At 40.1% G+C, this 15701-nt stretch overlaps 1 protein-coding gene across 1 annotated transcript; it reads left to right on the forward strand.

Moving 5' to 3' along the window:
- Positions 1–232: 232 nt before the first annotated feature.
- Positions 233–15080, forward strand: TRIM58 (tripartite motif containing 58). Its single transcript, XM_077775955.1, has 6 exons — positions 233–655; positions 5419–5514; positions 7194–7424; positions 10371–10393; positions 10489–10589; positions 14491–15080. Exons 1-6 carry the CDS (start codon positions 233–235, stop codon positions 15078–15080), a joined length of 1464 nt encoding a protein of 487 aa, XP_077632081.1.
- Positions 15081–15701: the final 621 nt, after the last annotated feature.

Consider the following 15701-nt stretch of genomic DNA (forward strand, 5'->3'; position numbering starts at 1 on the left):
ACTTTTTTAAAATGTTAATTTCATCCTTGTAACTGAGGGTTGTCTGAGCTGCAACTTTTCCCCGGGAGTGGCTGGACTCTTGGAGCGGAGCCAGCGGATAAACCCTTCCTGGGCCTGCTTCTACTGACGCGGTAGGGCCCCTCCCTTGTGTGCCAGACCACGGGCGCAGATAGTGCGCGCAGCTGGGAAGGGAGCGCTACTATCAGAGCGGCCAGGCGACGTCCAGCCGGCCATGGCCTCGGGGGCCCCTGGGGAGCGGCTGCGCGAGGAGGCCAGGTGCCCCGTGTGCCTGGATTTCCTGCAGGACCCGGTCAGCGTGGCCTGCGGCCATAGCTTCTGCCTCAGGTGCATCTCCGAGTTCTGTGAGAAGTCTGACAGCGCGCAGGGCGGCCGCTACGCCTGTCCGCAGTGCCGGGCTCCCTTTGGGCTCGAGAGCTTTCGGCCCAACCGGCAGCTGGCGAGCCTGGTGGAGAGCGTGCGGCACCTGGGGCTCGGCGCGGGGCCCGTGGGCGTGCGCCTGTGCGTGCAGCATGCTGAGGAGCTGACCCTGTTCTGCGAGGTGGACCAGGAGGCGCTGTGCTGGGTCTGCGACACCACCTCCGAACATAGGGGCCACCACACGATGCCTCTGCAAGAGGCGGCGCGCTGTTACCAGGTGAGAGCCCAGCGCGCACCCCGCAAGCGCACGCGGACAGGTACCAGGACTGGGCGTCTGGAAACGCGGCCCAGACAGCTGAACAGGCTGCGCCGCGGGTGTTAGTGGCTCGCCTAGAGACAATCCACACGATGCCATCCTGCTCTGAAGAACTCCAGGCCCTTCCCACAGCCCGTCCCTCACAGCTGGCAGTCAGGTTGGGTCTCCTAGCCTTGTCCACGGTAACCCTTTTGGGAACTCTGTTCAGGACCTGAACCGCACCATTATTTTAGACTGTCCCCTTTCCCATGAAGGAAGGCTTCCCTAGCCTTTTAGTTTTATCTTTTTTTTTTTTCCCCCAAAGCCTATTTATTTATTTTGAGAGAGAGAGAGAAAACAGAGGAGGGGCAGAAAGGGAGAGAATACCCAGCAGGCACAGCACAGAGCCCCTTGTGGGGATGGAACCCAGAGGCCTTGAGATCATGACCTGAGCCCAAGTTAAGAGTTGGACACTCAACTGACTGCGCCGCGCAGGCTCCCCTCCTCTTGGTTTTATTCTTCCTGATGCTGATGTTCTGGTTCCGACAGCGAGACGGACGCCTGATGTGGAGGCCTGTGCTATTCAATTGGTTCTTGGTTGCAGGTGCACATCTTTATTTTGAATGCTTCCTAATAACTCTCAGTTATGTAATGCCTTCTTTTTCATAATGCTTCTATGTTGATTAATATTGTCACCAAAATAACGCTGGGGTTTGGACACTTGTTAAGAATAGTGTCTGGTAAGGAGCGCCTGGGGGACTCAGTCCGTTGGGCGTCCAATGTCGGCTCAGGTCATGATCTCACAGTGGGTTGGAGCCACAGGTAGGGCTCTGCGCTGACAGCTAGCTCAGAGCCTGGAGCCTGTTTCAGATTCTGTGTCTCCCTCTCTCTCTGACCCTTCCCTGCTCATGCTCTCTCGCTCTCTCTCTCTCTCTCAGAAATAAGTAAAACATTAAAAATTAAAAAAAAATAAAGAATAGTGTCTGGTGAGTACACAGCTCTGATTACCTTTAAAGTCTGCAGATGCATGTGTGCTCTGAAGTAAGAGTCCGGTAGGTAAGCACAAAGGCCAGTCTCTATTCATCACCTATTTGTGGACTGATGATGTGAGCATCCTCAATGAAGAGGTGACATGTATTGGGGTATTTGGCCCCCAAAGTAGCATCTGTGAAATTCTAATAGAATTTTTCCTACTGATACTCTTGATTCAAGAGTTCTTTGACATATTCTGATCATGTTTATTTATTTATTTTTTTGAAAGAGAGAGAGAGAGCAGGGGAAGGATGGAGACAGAGGGGGACAGAGGATCCGAAGCAGGCTCCAGGCTCTGTGCTGGAGCCTGGAGGATCTGTGTTGACAGCCCTGATGCAGGGCTTGAACTTACAAACAATGAGATCATGACCTGAGCCAAAGTCAGATGCCTAACCAATTGAGCCACCCAGGTGCCCCATCTGATCATGTTTAAATTCCCAACATCTGGAACAGCTACTATCACAAAGAGATCAGTCATCTTTAATTTACTGACATGTTTAACTGAGTACTATCACAACAAAATAATTTGCAAATATTGAATTTCTAAAATAGTAATAATGCTATTACTATTGAATAGTAATAATGTTAGTATCTTATTTTTTTATTTTTAATATTTTTTGATGTTTTAATGTTTATTTATTTATTTTTAATGTTTATTTATATTTGAGAGAGAGAGAGAGACAGAGAGAGTATGCAAGCTGGAGAGGCGAAGAGAGAGAGAGACACACAGAATCTGAAGTAGTCTCCAGGTTCTGAACTGTCAGCCCAGAACCTGATGCAGGGCTTGAACTCATGGACCATGAGATCATGACCTGAGCTGAAGTTGGACACTCAACTGACTGAGCTACCCAGGCGCCCCTTTGTTTATTTATTTTTGAGAGACTAAGTGTGAGCAGGAAAGGGGCAGAGAGAGGAAGACACAGAATCTAAAGCAGGCTCCTGGCTCTGAGCTGTCAGCACAGAGTGGATGCAGGGCTCAAACTCAGAAACCCGATCCAAACTTGGGTATTTAACTGACTGACCCATCCAAGTGCCCCTTAACTTTATTTTAAATCAAGGTTTTGGTACATTTCCCACCTCAACTTCCTATCTGACATACCTGGAAATATCTCTTAGCTCTTGTTTTTGTTTTTGTTTTTTTGGTTGTCATCTATAAAATTTGGGTGCCAACTCCCTTCTAGCTATGCTTTTGAATTATGTTCTTTCTCCTTTCTTTTTATCCAGAAGATACCTCATTGTAACTTGGCTACATGTAATATGTCTCAAGAAGTTCCTTATATTTGAGTAGTCCTTAATTAAATACCACATACATATCTTTTAAACTCCTTTGCCAGTCAGTCAAGACTTTCTAGGGCCTTAAGTTCTGTTTCCACAGTTCTTGTCGTAACCAACCATGAGGACCATCAACACCAGCCTGACCACTGTGGTCCCCAAACAGGCCACGTCTTTTTTTTACCTCCTTGCATTTGCTCACAGTTTCTTCTGCCCAGGGGGAGCTTTCCTCTAACTCTAAGTGTCACGGTTCTGTTTCTTGCAAACACTAAATCCAATGCCACTTTCCCCATCTTGTCAAATGTTTCCAGAAATTCTACTGCTAGTTTATGTACAGCACTATGGATAAGATTATAGAAGTCTTCTTTTTAAAGTCAATTGTTGTTTAACATTTATTAAATGGCTTTAGGAAGAGTTTTTTTTCCCTCTAAGATTTATTGAATGACTTGGGACAAATTTAAAAATATGCATATGCATGTATCTTTATGGGTGTTCTCTATAGATAAAATATATGTTTACTTCTAGCAGGGGTTTCCAGGGTAAAGGAGACTCAGTTTCTGTTTTTTTTTTTTTTAATTCCTCATAAGATTTATGATATTCTATATCTTCTTTTCATTTAAGCGTTAGTAATTTGCAAGGTTTCGTTTGACCAAATAACAATAAACAATTTTCTTATTATAAATCAACAAATAATTTTAAGAGGTTGAAATATATAGATATAAGGAATAATGTCACTTTTGGGGTGCCTGGGTGGCTTAGTCAGTTGAGTGTCTTACTTCAGCTCAGGTCATAATCTCTTGGTTCACCAGTTCGAGGCACTACATTGGGCGCTCTGCTATCAGCTCAGGGCCCACTTTGGATCTTCTGTCTCCCTCTGTCTCTTCCCTTCCCCTACTCACTCAGTCTCTGTCAAAATAAATAAACTTTAAATCAAATTATTTTTAAAAAGGCATAACATCACTTTATTTTTATTTTATTTTTAATTTTTTAAATATTTTATTTATTTTTGAGAGAGAGAGAGCGTGAGCAGGGGAGGGTCAGAGAGAGGGAGACATGGAATCGGAAGACAGACTTCACACTCTGAGCTAGTTGTCAGCACAGAGCCGGGCGCGAGGCTAGAACCCATGAGCTTTGAGATCATGACCTGAGCTGGAGGCGGACACTTAGCCGACTGAGCTACCCAGGTGCCCCATAAAAGAAAAAAAAAAAAAAGGGCATAATGTCACTTTAAACCAAACACTAATTAAGACACAATTTTGTTTACTGAACATTTGATGCTACCTGCTTTTTATATATCCATTACAAGCACATTTTTTACCCAAAATTGGTGGCATACTATATAAAATATACTTATTTCCACTGACATTATAATTGTGAATGTTTCTTGTCATTCAGTATTTTGCAACACACTATTTTAGTTCCATCATGTTAATATAAAATACATTTTTCTGCATCGGGCTCTGTGCTGACAGCTCAGAGCCTGGAGCCTGCTTCAGATTCTGTATCTCCCTCTCTCTCTGACCCTCTCCTGCTCATGCTGTCTCTCTCTCTGACCCTCCCCTGCTCATGCTGTCTCCCTCTCTCAGAAAGAAATAAAACATTAAAAAATTTTTAAATACATTTTTCTCACTCTCCTATTGATGACATTTTAAGTTACAATTCTATTTTATTTAATTTTATTTAATTAATCAATTAATTAATTAATTTTGAAAAGCACTTGTTAACATTTTGAACTACCAGGATGTAACCTCTTAACATCCCCCTCACCACACCCTTAATCTTCTCTTCAGCTGTTCTGATAGGGATTTGACCTTCTCAGTAACAGGCTGAATTGGGAGCTTTCTCTTTCCCCAAACTTTCTAGTAGCCAGATTGTACCACATCAATGATGGGGGCAGCTCCTGACTTGTTTCTTGCAGCATTTCCCTGTATCTTTTCACTGACTAAGGTTTATCAAGGCTAACAGTTGGGCAGACACACTGGTTCCTCTTTAAGTGGTAATGTCTCACTTATACCACCGTTTCCAAAGTAACCTGGGTGATATTTGTGGAGGTTGATCCTATGGTGATGCACGCAGCCAGCATTACCCCAAACTCCTGGGTGCTTCCGTGTTTCCCAATGCAGCTGTGGCCCTGGCTCACGTGGCTCCTAAGTTTCCAGATCTTCCTTAGTCTGGATGAAATCTCCACAGCCCAGAGGAAAGAGAGTCCTACTATTTTAAATAATACTGCAATGAACATATATTTAGATAAGTCTTTGATTATATCTGGCATTAATACTTAAAATATATTTATATTTTACTTAATCGTTAATGAGTCTGAATATTTTCATGTGTTCATTAAAACCTGTTTTAATTGATCTTTATATTTCCCCATATATCTGTTTGATGTTAGGTACTGAAGTAGGGCATCTATAATGGGTTCAGCATATCTTCCCAAACAGGTAAAGCTCCAGAGGGCCCTGGAAATGGTAAGAAAGAAGATGGAGGAGGCCTTGACTCAGGAGGTCAATGTGGGGAAGAAAACCATCATTTGGAAGGTAAGAGATTCTTGGAACTTTAAGAGACTGGCTTGTCTGAAAGATCCAAGTTTGCGTCATTAAATTACTGTTCAGCCATCTTCCCTGCTCCAGTACTTTTGTTGCATTTATATACTTGCTCTAGGGAAACATCTCAGTGTCATCCTGGATCTTCCATCCCTGCAAATTATATCATGTATGTGTGTTCTTTTTATCTCTGTTAATTCTACCCTAATCCAAATTATAAATAGTTTTACTGATCTTGATCTTACTATAATTTACTGCTCCATTCCTAGTACCTAGAAAAGAGTCTCATAAAAAACTATCAACACTAGTTTAAAATATATGATTGTGTATGTGTGTATATATATTTATATATATATTCATTTCATGAATGACATATATATAAATGCATATATACAAATACGTATATACACATGAAATGTATGTATATATATTCATTGGATGAATGACATAATAAATATTTCACCGAATTGATAGATATAAAATATAGCTATTAGTGATCATCTTACATATAGCAAGATAATGAGAACTTTCAGCCTCTTTTCAGTAATTCATATACATATCTTTTTTGTTTTTTTACAGTTCATCAGCTTTTTCACTTAACACACACAAACACACACACACACACATACACACACAGTGTTCTCAATCTGCAGTGATTTTACCCTCCAGGGGATATTTTGCAATGTCTGTATATATTTTTGATTCTCACAACTGGGTGGGAATGGGTTTGCTACTGGAATTTCATGGGTGAAGGGCAGGCATACTGCCAAACACAAAACAATGCACAGGATAGCCCACAGAAACTCATAATAAAGAATCATCTGGTAAGATATCATTAGGGTCAAGATTGAGAAACTATACATAGAAGTTATATGTACATAATTTACAACATATATAGGGCTTATTTTATAGAGTATTTTTATTATTTGTCCTTTTCCAAATAACACTTATTCTGTGATAATTTTCTATATTTTTTCTAATTACACTTTTTTTTTAATTTAGAGAGAGAGCAATGGAGCAAGCACATGCATGTGCATGAGAGCAGGGGAGGGAGAGACAGAGGTAGAGAGAATCTCAAGCAGGCTCTGTACTGTAAGCACAAAGCCCATTGTAGGGCTCAAACTCATGAACTGTGAGATCATGACCTGACCTGAAATCAAGAGTGCAAGGCTTAATGGACTGAACCACGAGGTGCTCATATATTCTTCTAATTCTTTCCTAATTTTCTAATTCTTTCTTAAAAATTTGTCTTATACTCTATCCTCAGACAGATATTAGGGTAGGGAAATTTAGGCTGCATTTTTCTTCTATATTGAGTCTTATCTTTTTCTATCACTGTGCATATTATATGTAGTTAAATATTTACTGATAATTTTTGTTCTTTTTAGGCTAATAATCCAAGTCAATTATTTTCAATCTTGACCTGAGCACAGACTTACAAAATCAGTAGCTCCATATGCAAGATCTGAGTTTCTGCATTTTGTAACCCTTCACTAATTATTCCATGGCAAAAAGGGAACCCAAATCCAGAGGTCATTCTCAAACTCTAGTGGCCTCTGGTTTCTGCATGTTAAAATGCAGCCCATTGGTTCACATACATTGCCTCCGGCCTCCCTGTCCCATATCTGCATGTGCTCCCATTGCTGATGCTCTGATCCCCTGCTTCATTCCAGGAGAAAGTGGAGATGCAGAGGCAGCGCTTCAGGCTGGAGTTTGAGAAGTACCGTGGCTTCCTGGCCCACGAGGAGCAGCTGCAGCTGCGGAGGCTGGAGGAGGAGGAGCGAGCCACCCTGCAGAGACTAAGAGACAGCAAGAACCGGCTGGGGCAGCAGAGCAGGTCTCTGAAGGAGCTGGCTGAGGAGCTAGAGGAGAGGTTCCAACGCCCGGCTCTGGGGCTGCTGGAGGTGAGCCTGGGCGTCTCAGGCACAGGGAGGCGCAAGTGCCAGACCACAGGGATGAACAGCCGAACAGCCGCTTTCAGAGAAAAATCACACAGGTTTTCATGCTTTTTAGGACAAGGACACCCTAGAATGTATGTGTGAGACACCTTAATTCTAAGTCCTAGCATCAGAGTGAAAAGGGACCATACAGAATTGTATAAAATAGTTCACAGTAGGGGCGCCTGGGTGGCTTAGTCGGTTAAGCGTCCGACTTTCGCTTAGGTCATGATCTCGCGGTTCGTGGGTTCGAGCCCCGCGTCGGGCTCTGTGCTGACTGCCAGCTCAGAGCCTGGAGCCTGTTTCAGTCTGTGACTCCCTCTCTCTCTGACCCTCCCCTGCTCACGCTGTCTCTCTCTCTCCTAGAAATAAATAAAACATTAAAAAAAAATAGTTCACAGTAGACACAAAAATTTAAGTATTTTTAAAACGTAAAATTAATTCAATATCTTACCTATAATGTTAACCAGAAAATGGACAATCTATGCTATGCTTCCTGAAAAACACTTCTTTTTAATTTTTTTTTAACATTTACTTATTTATTTATGTATTTATTTTGAGAGAGTGTGTGAGCAGGGGAGGGGTAGAGAGAGGGAGACACAGAATCTGAAGCAGGCTCCAGGCTCTGAGGTATCAGCACAGAGCCCGGTGTGGGGATCAAATTCATGAGCCTTGAGATCATGATCTGAGCCTAAGTCACACACTTAATCAACTGAGCCACCCAGGCGCCCCATGAAAAACACTTCTTAAAACTTCATAGTCAATCTGTCAATGATGATATGTTGTATTTCAGTGATGGTCAATTCCAAAAGTCTTTGGTAACCCATTTCAATGTCAGAGATGAACGTACAAATAATGTTTTAACTTGTCCAGCTTGAAGTTTTCCTATTAAGTCTTATGGAAAACACTAACTTCCTTGTCCATATTGTATGTGTATTCCGGGCAAGGTGAAGAGGGATTCAATGGGTTTTGTGCAGTCTCCTTACAATCAGTAGGGACATACAGCAGAGACACAAATAATAGGAACAGAGAAATGTATATTTTTAACTCTTCATGAAGTCATCAAAATCACAAGTTAACAGCAAAAGCCACTGTTATTAATGTATGTGTATTATCATGATAGACTCCACTGCAGTAGAAAATTTCTGGACATATTTCATTGTGTCTCATCCCCTGTGACTCATCAGGAGATTTTGGACTAAGTAATTCATATCATCCCTTAGCCACTGACCCACAGATTTTACCTTGTCTGAGTCAGCTCCAGACACAGAAAGTGCAATGAAATAAATGTTTATATTAACTATCTGTATAATGTTTACAAGTACAATGAGTAAACAGCACTCATAGTTGGAGGGGGTCATTGAATGAATGAACTTACAAAGTATTTTTATTTATTTCACCTTATTTAATTCATATTGCCTTCAATATACCTATGTCTAAGTAAAATTTATTATTATTATTACTATGCTCATTTCCTTGTGAGAAAACTAAGCATGAGAAAGGAATTAATTTTCTGAATTCCAACAGTAAATATACACAGGACCCATAGCATTTTATTTTTTAAAAATTTTTACTCATTTTTTAAAATATTTATTTTTGAAAGAGACAGAGTGTGAGTGGGGGAGGGGCAGAGAGAGAGAGAGTGAGAGAGAGGGAGACACAGAATCTAAAACTGTCTCTAGGTTCTGAGCTGTCAGCACAGAGCCCGACCTGGGGCTGGAACTCACAAGCTGTGAGATCATGACCTGAGCTGAAGTCAGACGCCCAACCAACTGAGCCACCGAGGGGCTCCTAACATTTTCAATAATAATATTCATTGTCTTATCTTGCCATGTCTCAAAACACACCATTAAGTTTTTTATTTACATTTATTTTGGAGAGATAGAGCACAAGTGGGGGAGGGGCAGAGAGAGAATGAGGCACAGAATCCAAAGCAGGCTCCAGGCTCTGAGCTGTCAGCATAAAGGTGGGCATGGGGCTTGAACTCATGAACCTTGAGGTTATGACCCAAGCTGAAGTTGGATACTTAACTGACTGAGCCACCTAGGTGCCCCACAAAACACACCATTTAAATCTAGCAATTATTAGCACCAAAAGATGTTAAAATAATTTATAGTACAAATCTTAGAGAGAATATATTCTAAAATTAGTTTGATTGTTATATCCACCTTTCCCTTTCTTCCTCAGTTCTAATAAGCAGCATTTTACCCCCAAAAACCTAATGGTCCCATTAAAAGTAACTATTTCCCTGCTTTTATACCTTCTCAAAACTTATCTGACTTATGGCTATTTTTAGAGGGAAAAGGAAAATGTAAGGCAGGTGATTAGTTTAAATAATGTCCTTTGAGATAAATGTTGCTATTAATTAATGATTTTCTTTTTTATCCAGTCAGGAAACCTACTTACATATGTGTTCATAGCGATGGTGGGTTGGTTCAAAGAATGAGAAATTTGGAGTTTTCTTACAGAGATATTGAGAGTAACATTTTATGTCTATACCTTTCATCATCCCTCAAATAAATTCTGGAGACATTTATGATATATTTTTACCCTCATTTCATCTATGTTCATTACCAGAATGTAACTCTTTATTAAAATATCCAAATGTCAGAATTATCAATTCAGAAAATAATTCAATTGGCTAATAACATAGGAGTTAACCTAAACTTTGTTTAGTCTTATTCTATCCAAATAGAGGCAAACTGATTCTATTATGTTAAAATTCATGAGAAAAGTCAACAGTCAATTTTTGGATTTGGTTAAGTAAGAGAGATTCATATCTCCCCTAGTTTCATCTTCATGGTTAATTATTTCCAGTTATTCCTAAACAGATGTTTATGGTTTGTTTCCAATCTGTCAACAGCAGTTCAGAGGCCTGATTCACACCTGCTTATATTTCTCTTTTACTTTCAGGGTGTGAGAGAAGCCTTGAGCAGGTATGTTTACTTCCTGAATCAGGGAATGGGTGGGGATGAAAAGGATGCTGGTGGATAAATCCTACTGAGAAATATCGGTTCGGTGTCCTTCCCAGAAGTAAGGATGTCACACATCTGGAACCGGAGACCATCCCCATGGAGCTGAAGACAATGTGTCGCATCCCTGGGATGAGGGAAATGTTGAGAAAGTTCCAAGGTAGCCTGTGTCCTTGATCTTGGGGAGCTACGGAAACTATGGTTTGGCTGTTATGGTAATGTGTTAATGTACAAGTCAGTCTGCAGCAACAAACAGAACCCAAAGTTCACTGACTAAAATCAGTAAAGGCCTATTTTTATATCATGCCATTGGTTTCCTTCTGGATTATGGAGGCTTTTGTTTCACTTCATCTCCCTCTGGGAGCCATGCAGATAGAGCCAACGCCCTTTCTGTTGCTGGTAACTTTGGGAAAGGGCATAGTTATGGTGAATTAGGCACTACTCCTAAAGCCATCCACACTAAAGTGGGACACTGGCTTCCCTAAAGATTTTATTAACTAAAGTGAGTCATGTGGTCATGCCAAGTTATAGGAGTGGGTGGGAGAGAGCACTTTGCTCAGAAGAAAGAGAACTGGGATATGTGTGTATAATTATAAAGAATATCAGAGTTACTAACACCCATTTTAACTACATTTAGTTAGAACAATTAGGCTTGAAAGTGTGGTTCATAGCTTATGAACTGTGATACAAATAAAATTAGTTCCAATGAATATCCATTTCCCTGTTTATTAAATGCTGGCAAATGTATTGTTTGGAAGACTAAATGAATCATATTTGAAAACAGAAAAAATTCTGCATTACAGTACATCAAATAGTAAGAGTTTTGATTTATTTAATATCTTGATTTATTTATTATCACTTGAGGAGTAGCTTAAGTTAGGTAGTCAATGAAGCCAAATATATTCAGTCAGTTACTTTTGTTCAGGAAAAACTGTGGTGACATAAATTTGTCTTTAGGTCTGATTATGCTCTTCTTTAAAACACATATAGATTCAATATTTGTATTTTTTATTTTTTAATGTTTATTTTTATTTTTGAGAGAAAGAGACAGACATGAACAGAAGAAGGACAAAAAAGTAGGGAAACACCAAATCCTAAGCAGGATCCAGGCTCTGAGCTATCAGCACAGAGCCTGACATGGGGTTCAAACTCACAAACTATGAGATCAAGACCTGAGCCAAAGTTGAACACTCAACTGACTAAGCCATCCAGGCACCCCTGTATTTCTTTTTAAAATCCAAGTTATATGCAGCAATGAAAACAAAGTAGGCTAAATACTGGTTTCACTACTTACAGGGAGACAGTTTTGACCCATAATGAGAAAACCCATGTTAGCAGTCTTGCTCCTGCTCAATGATGGACACCTTAATATATACTAACTGCATGAATTGTTACAATTTGTTACACTCCCATAATTGGTGTCCTCATATTCCCATTTCTTTTACTGAATTAAATAATTAATAAATCAATTCAATAAATTGAATTTATGCCAGTCACTTTTCTAAGTATTAAAATATATTATTGGACAATAACAAAACACCCTATAAATCCATAATTTTGTGTTGTAAATATTTACTTAAATTATGCAAAATACACAGAATGTTAGAAGATTATACAGAATATAAGGTAAGGGTGGCCAGAATTTCTTGGGGTAGGGCATCTGAATTTGAATTTGTCAATCAAGGAGGGCCTATTCAGGGATAAGTCATCAGATATTTGATCTGAAGGAAAACTTTTCAGGCAACATAAACCATGAGTGCCCAGGCCTGAGATAGAAATATAGAAGATGTGTTTAGGAATATGAGGAGGTCTCTGTGGCTGGGGAAGAGTAAACAAGAAGAGAATCAGAGAGGCCAGGACAAGACCAACTAGCACAGGGTGGTACAGGCAGGTCACTGAGAAGAGGATGCTTAACCTTTGAGTAAATAGGATCAGTGTAAAGCTGCAAATGTTAACGTTTTGAGAGGCTCACTCTGTATGCTTCATTGAGAATACATCCAAAGGGACAAGTCTTTAGGTGGAAAAAGCAATCAGGAGGCTTTGTAATAATTCCATCAGAGATGATTATGGATTGGATTGGGGTGGTACTGTTGGAGGTGTTGAGGTGTGGACAGAATCTTGGCATAGTTTGAAGGTAGAGCTGGCACAATCTGTTGTTGGATTAGATATGAGTTGTCAGAGAAAGAGGAAAGTCTAAAATGATCCCAAGCTTTAAATCTCCAGAGCTAGTGTAATGTAAATGGCATTGATGGTTAAAGGGCAGGTGAAGCAGAAGGAGGGGAGTTGGATTTTGAGCATATCAATGTTGTGATGAATGTTAAATATTGAAAGTTTGATGTCAAGTAGGCAAATGATTTTGCAAATATGCAGTTTCAGGAGAAAGGTCTAAGGTAAAGATATGCATTTGGAATCAGTAAGCATATGAATTGAATTTAATTAAATCAATGAGGCAGCCAGCCCAGGAACTATTGTGTACTGAGACGACAGAAAAGGTCCAGGTCCTGAGACACTGATTTCTCTGATGGCAGTGATGAAGAGGAGGGGAGAGCAGGAAAGGAAATATCAAGGAGTAAGGAGAAGAGAGAGATGGAAAGCATGATGATTGTTGTCTGTGGGGAAGAGAAAGAAGGTTGTCCAGAACAAAGGTATTTTCAACAGCACTGAAAGCTGTAGAAAAGTAATTTAAGGTGAACTCATCAGTGTGGAGGTCGCTGGGGAGATGGACACAGACAGTTTGGTTACAGTATTGTTATATCGTGATGAGCAGTTGAATCTAAGAAAAGCGGTGGGGGGGAATTGGAGATAGACCATATTAACAACCATGTCACAGATTTATTTTGTTATAAATGGAGCAAGGAAGTGTTCTGGATGGAAAATGATGTGTAAAGACATAACATACATTAAATATACCTAGCACAATTCCACGGAAAACCACATCTCAATCTGTTATTTATGACCTCTAGAATGTGGGAAGATTACATAAATTCTGATTCTCCTCATCTGTCAGATGGAGATGATAAGGGCTGCTCTGAGGGTGGCTAAGTGGGTTAGCAGAGACGAGGTATTACATGACTCACTCAGATTTAGGTTTCAAAACAAGATCACTAGAAGTGGTTATTGTAATAGTATTTGTTATTATGATATTAAAAATAAAGCTATATTGATGAAATTTACTATTTTTGAATGTTTATAAAGGGAAGACACTGAATATTTTACATCCCCCTTCTTCACTGAGATTTCACATGTATACTAGTAAAATTTCACATCAATCTGACTGGGACTTCACAACAATAATATTAGTTTTCTATTGTTGTATAACAAATTACTGCAGATGTATCTGCTTGAAACCACAAGCTCATGGCTATGCAGATGAGACATCCATGTGGGATCAGCTAATTTCTCTCCTTAGGGTTCCACAAGATCAATACTAAGGTGTTGGCCAGGCTGGTCTCCTCTGAAGAGGCTGGGGAAGAATCCATTCCCAAGCTTATTCAGTTTATAGGCATAATGTAGTTCTGACAGTTGTAAGACTAAGATCCCCATTTTAAGGGTTCATGTGATTAGATTAGATCCACTTAGATAATCTTCCTTTTCTCAAATAATATAACATAATCATGAGAGTAGCACCAGGGTCTGAAGAATTCTGTGTACCACAGTATAACTTTGAAAGTAGTGGATTTCAAATTAAAGAAATTTTCCTATGGATTTTAAGAAAAACAAATATATGAAGAAGATCTTCTCAAGAACATCAAGAACACCTGAATTTAGGTGAAAGGAATCTAAATGATCACACACATGGTTTGTCACATTATCAATGGTTATGTTTTTGCTGGGGGCAATGCTGAGTCCTGAAACATGTAGAGGTAGCTGAGGAATACAAGGAAGTGATGGAGAAAATACTCAGTCACCTGCAAGGGAAAATACTTATTTTGTTTTCTCTAGGAGTTAATAGAAAGAGAGAAATGGGGGATATTATAGACTATTATCCATAATGTTGTAGCTTCCTAAGTTTTTGCCTATCTTTTCTGACCTTTCAATGTCCCACAAAATTCTTCCCACAGTTGATGTCAAGCTGGACCCTGTCACAGCGCACCCTAGCCTCCTCTTGACTGCTGATCTGCGCAGTGTGCAGGACGGAGAGCTGTGGAGGGATCTCCCCAACAACCCTGAGCGATTTGACACATGGCCCTGTGTCCTGGGTTTGCAGAACTTCTCCTCAGGGAGGCATTACTGGGAGGTCATGGTAGGAGAAAGAGCAGAGTGGGGTGTAGGAGTCTGTCAAGACACCGTGCTGAGAAAGGGGGAGGCCACACCCTCTCCTGAGAACGGAGTCTGGGCCATGTGGCTGCTGAAAGGGAATGAGTACATGGTCCTTGCCTCCCCATCAGTGCCTCTCCTCCACCTGGAACGGCCTCACTGCATTGGGATTTTTTTGGACTATGAAGCAGGTGAAATCTCCTTTTACAATGTAACAAATGGGTCTTACATCTATACATTCAACCAACTGTTCTCTGGTATTCTCCGACCCTACTTTTTTATCTGTGACACGATTCCTCTTATCTTGCCACCTATGACAGATGTAGAGTCAGAAAATTGGGTGTCCAGGGGTCATCTTTACTTTGCTTCTAATGTTGGACATGATCATTCCTAAAATTCTGTTCCTGCGCATTTTATGCCTAGCAAAGTTTCCTGGAGTGGAATGTGGAGGATGCAAATATGCTAAGTCCCAAAATGCCCCCATTTAGATCAGCACTTTACTCCTTATTGCTATGGACAGTTTTCCACCAGACAAAACAGAAAATATGAAATATTTGCATCTGGAGGAGTATTGTAGAACATAACAATTTTAGAAATGTAGCAATCTCCTCGGTCTTTCCAGGTGATGTTAAAAATTTTCTTGATGAAGTTTTTTTTTTTCCAAGAAAATGGAGTTGGTGTTTAAACGAAGATTTCTATACATTCATTATAATCTCTCATTCCTTTTCATATTCTTTTATTTCAAGTCTTCCATATATTGAGAATAAGAAATGTCAATTCTTTTTTTTAAGAAATGGTAGTTCTCAAGTCGGTGGAGAACAGTCCAATACAGCGTCAGATCTATATAGTTCTGTTTCTCCCTCTCCTTATTTCCTTTCTCCTCTCTCATTGTTTCTTTGTGTGTCTGCCTCTGTCTCTAACTTTCTCTCTTTCTTGTTCTTGGCTTTTTATTTTTTATTATTTATTTATTTGTTTATTTATTTATTTATTTATTTATTTATTTATTTATTTTTGT

The sequence above is a fragment of the Crocuta crocuta genome, unplaced genomic scaffold (assembly GCF_008692635.1).
Source record: "Crocuta crocuta isolate KB4526 unplaced genomic scaffold, BGI_CrCroc_1.0 scaffold520, whole genome shotgun sequence".
Classification (NCBI taxonomy): Eukaryota; Metazoa; Chordata; class Mammalia; order Carnivora; family Hyaenidae; genus Crocuta; species Crocuta crocuta.

Coding starts and splice junctions, on each gene's coding strand:
- TRIM58 (XM_077775955.1), top strand. CDS start 233: ATGGCCTCGGGGGCCCCTGGGGAGCGGCTGCGCGAGGAGGCCAGGTGC. Junction 5,515..7,193: donor AGAAAACCATCATTTGGAAG/GTAAGAGATTCT, acceptor GCTTCATTCCAG/GAGAAAGTGGAGATGCAGAG. Junction 10,590..14,490: donor AATGTTGAGAAAGTTCCAAG/GTAGCCTGTGTC, acceptor TTCTTCCCACAG/TTGATGTCAAGCTGGACCCT.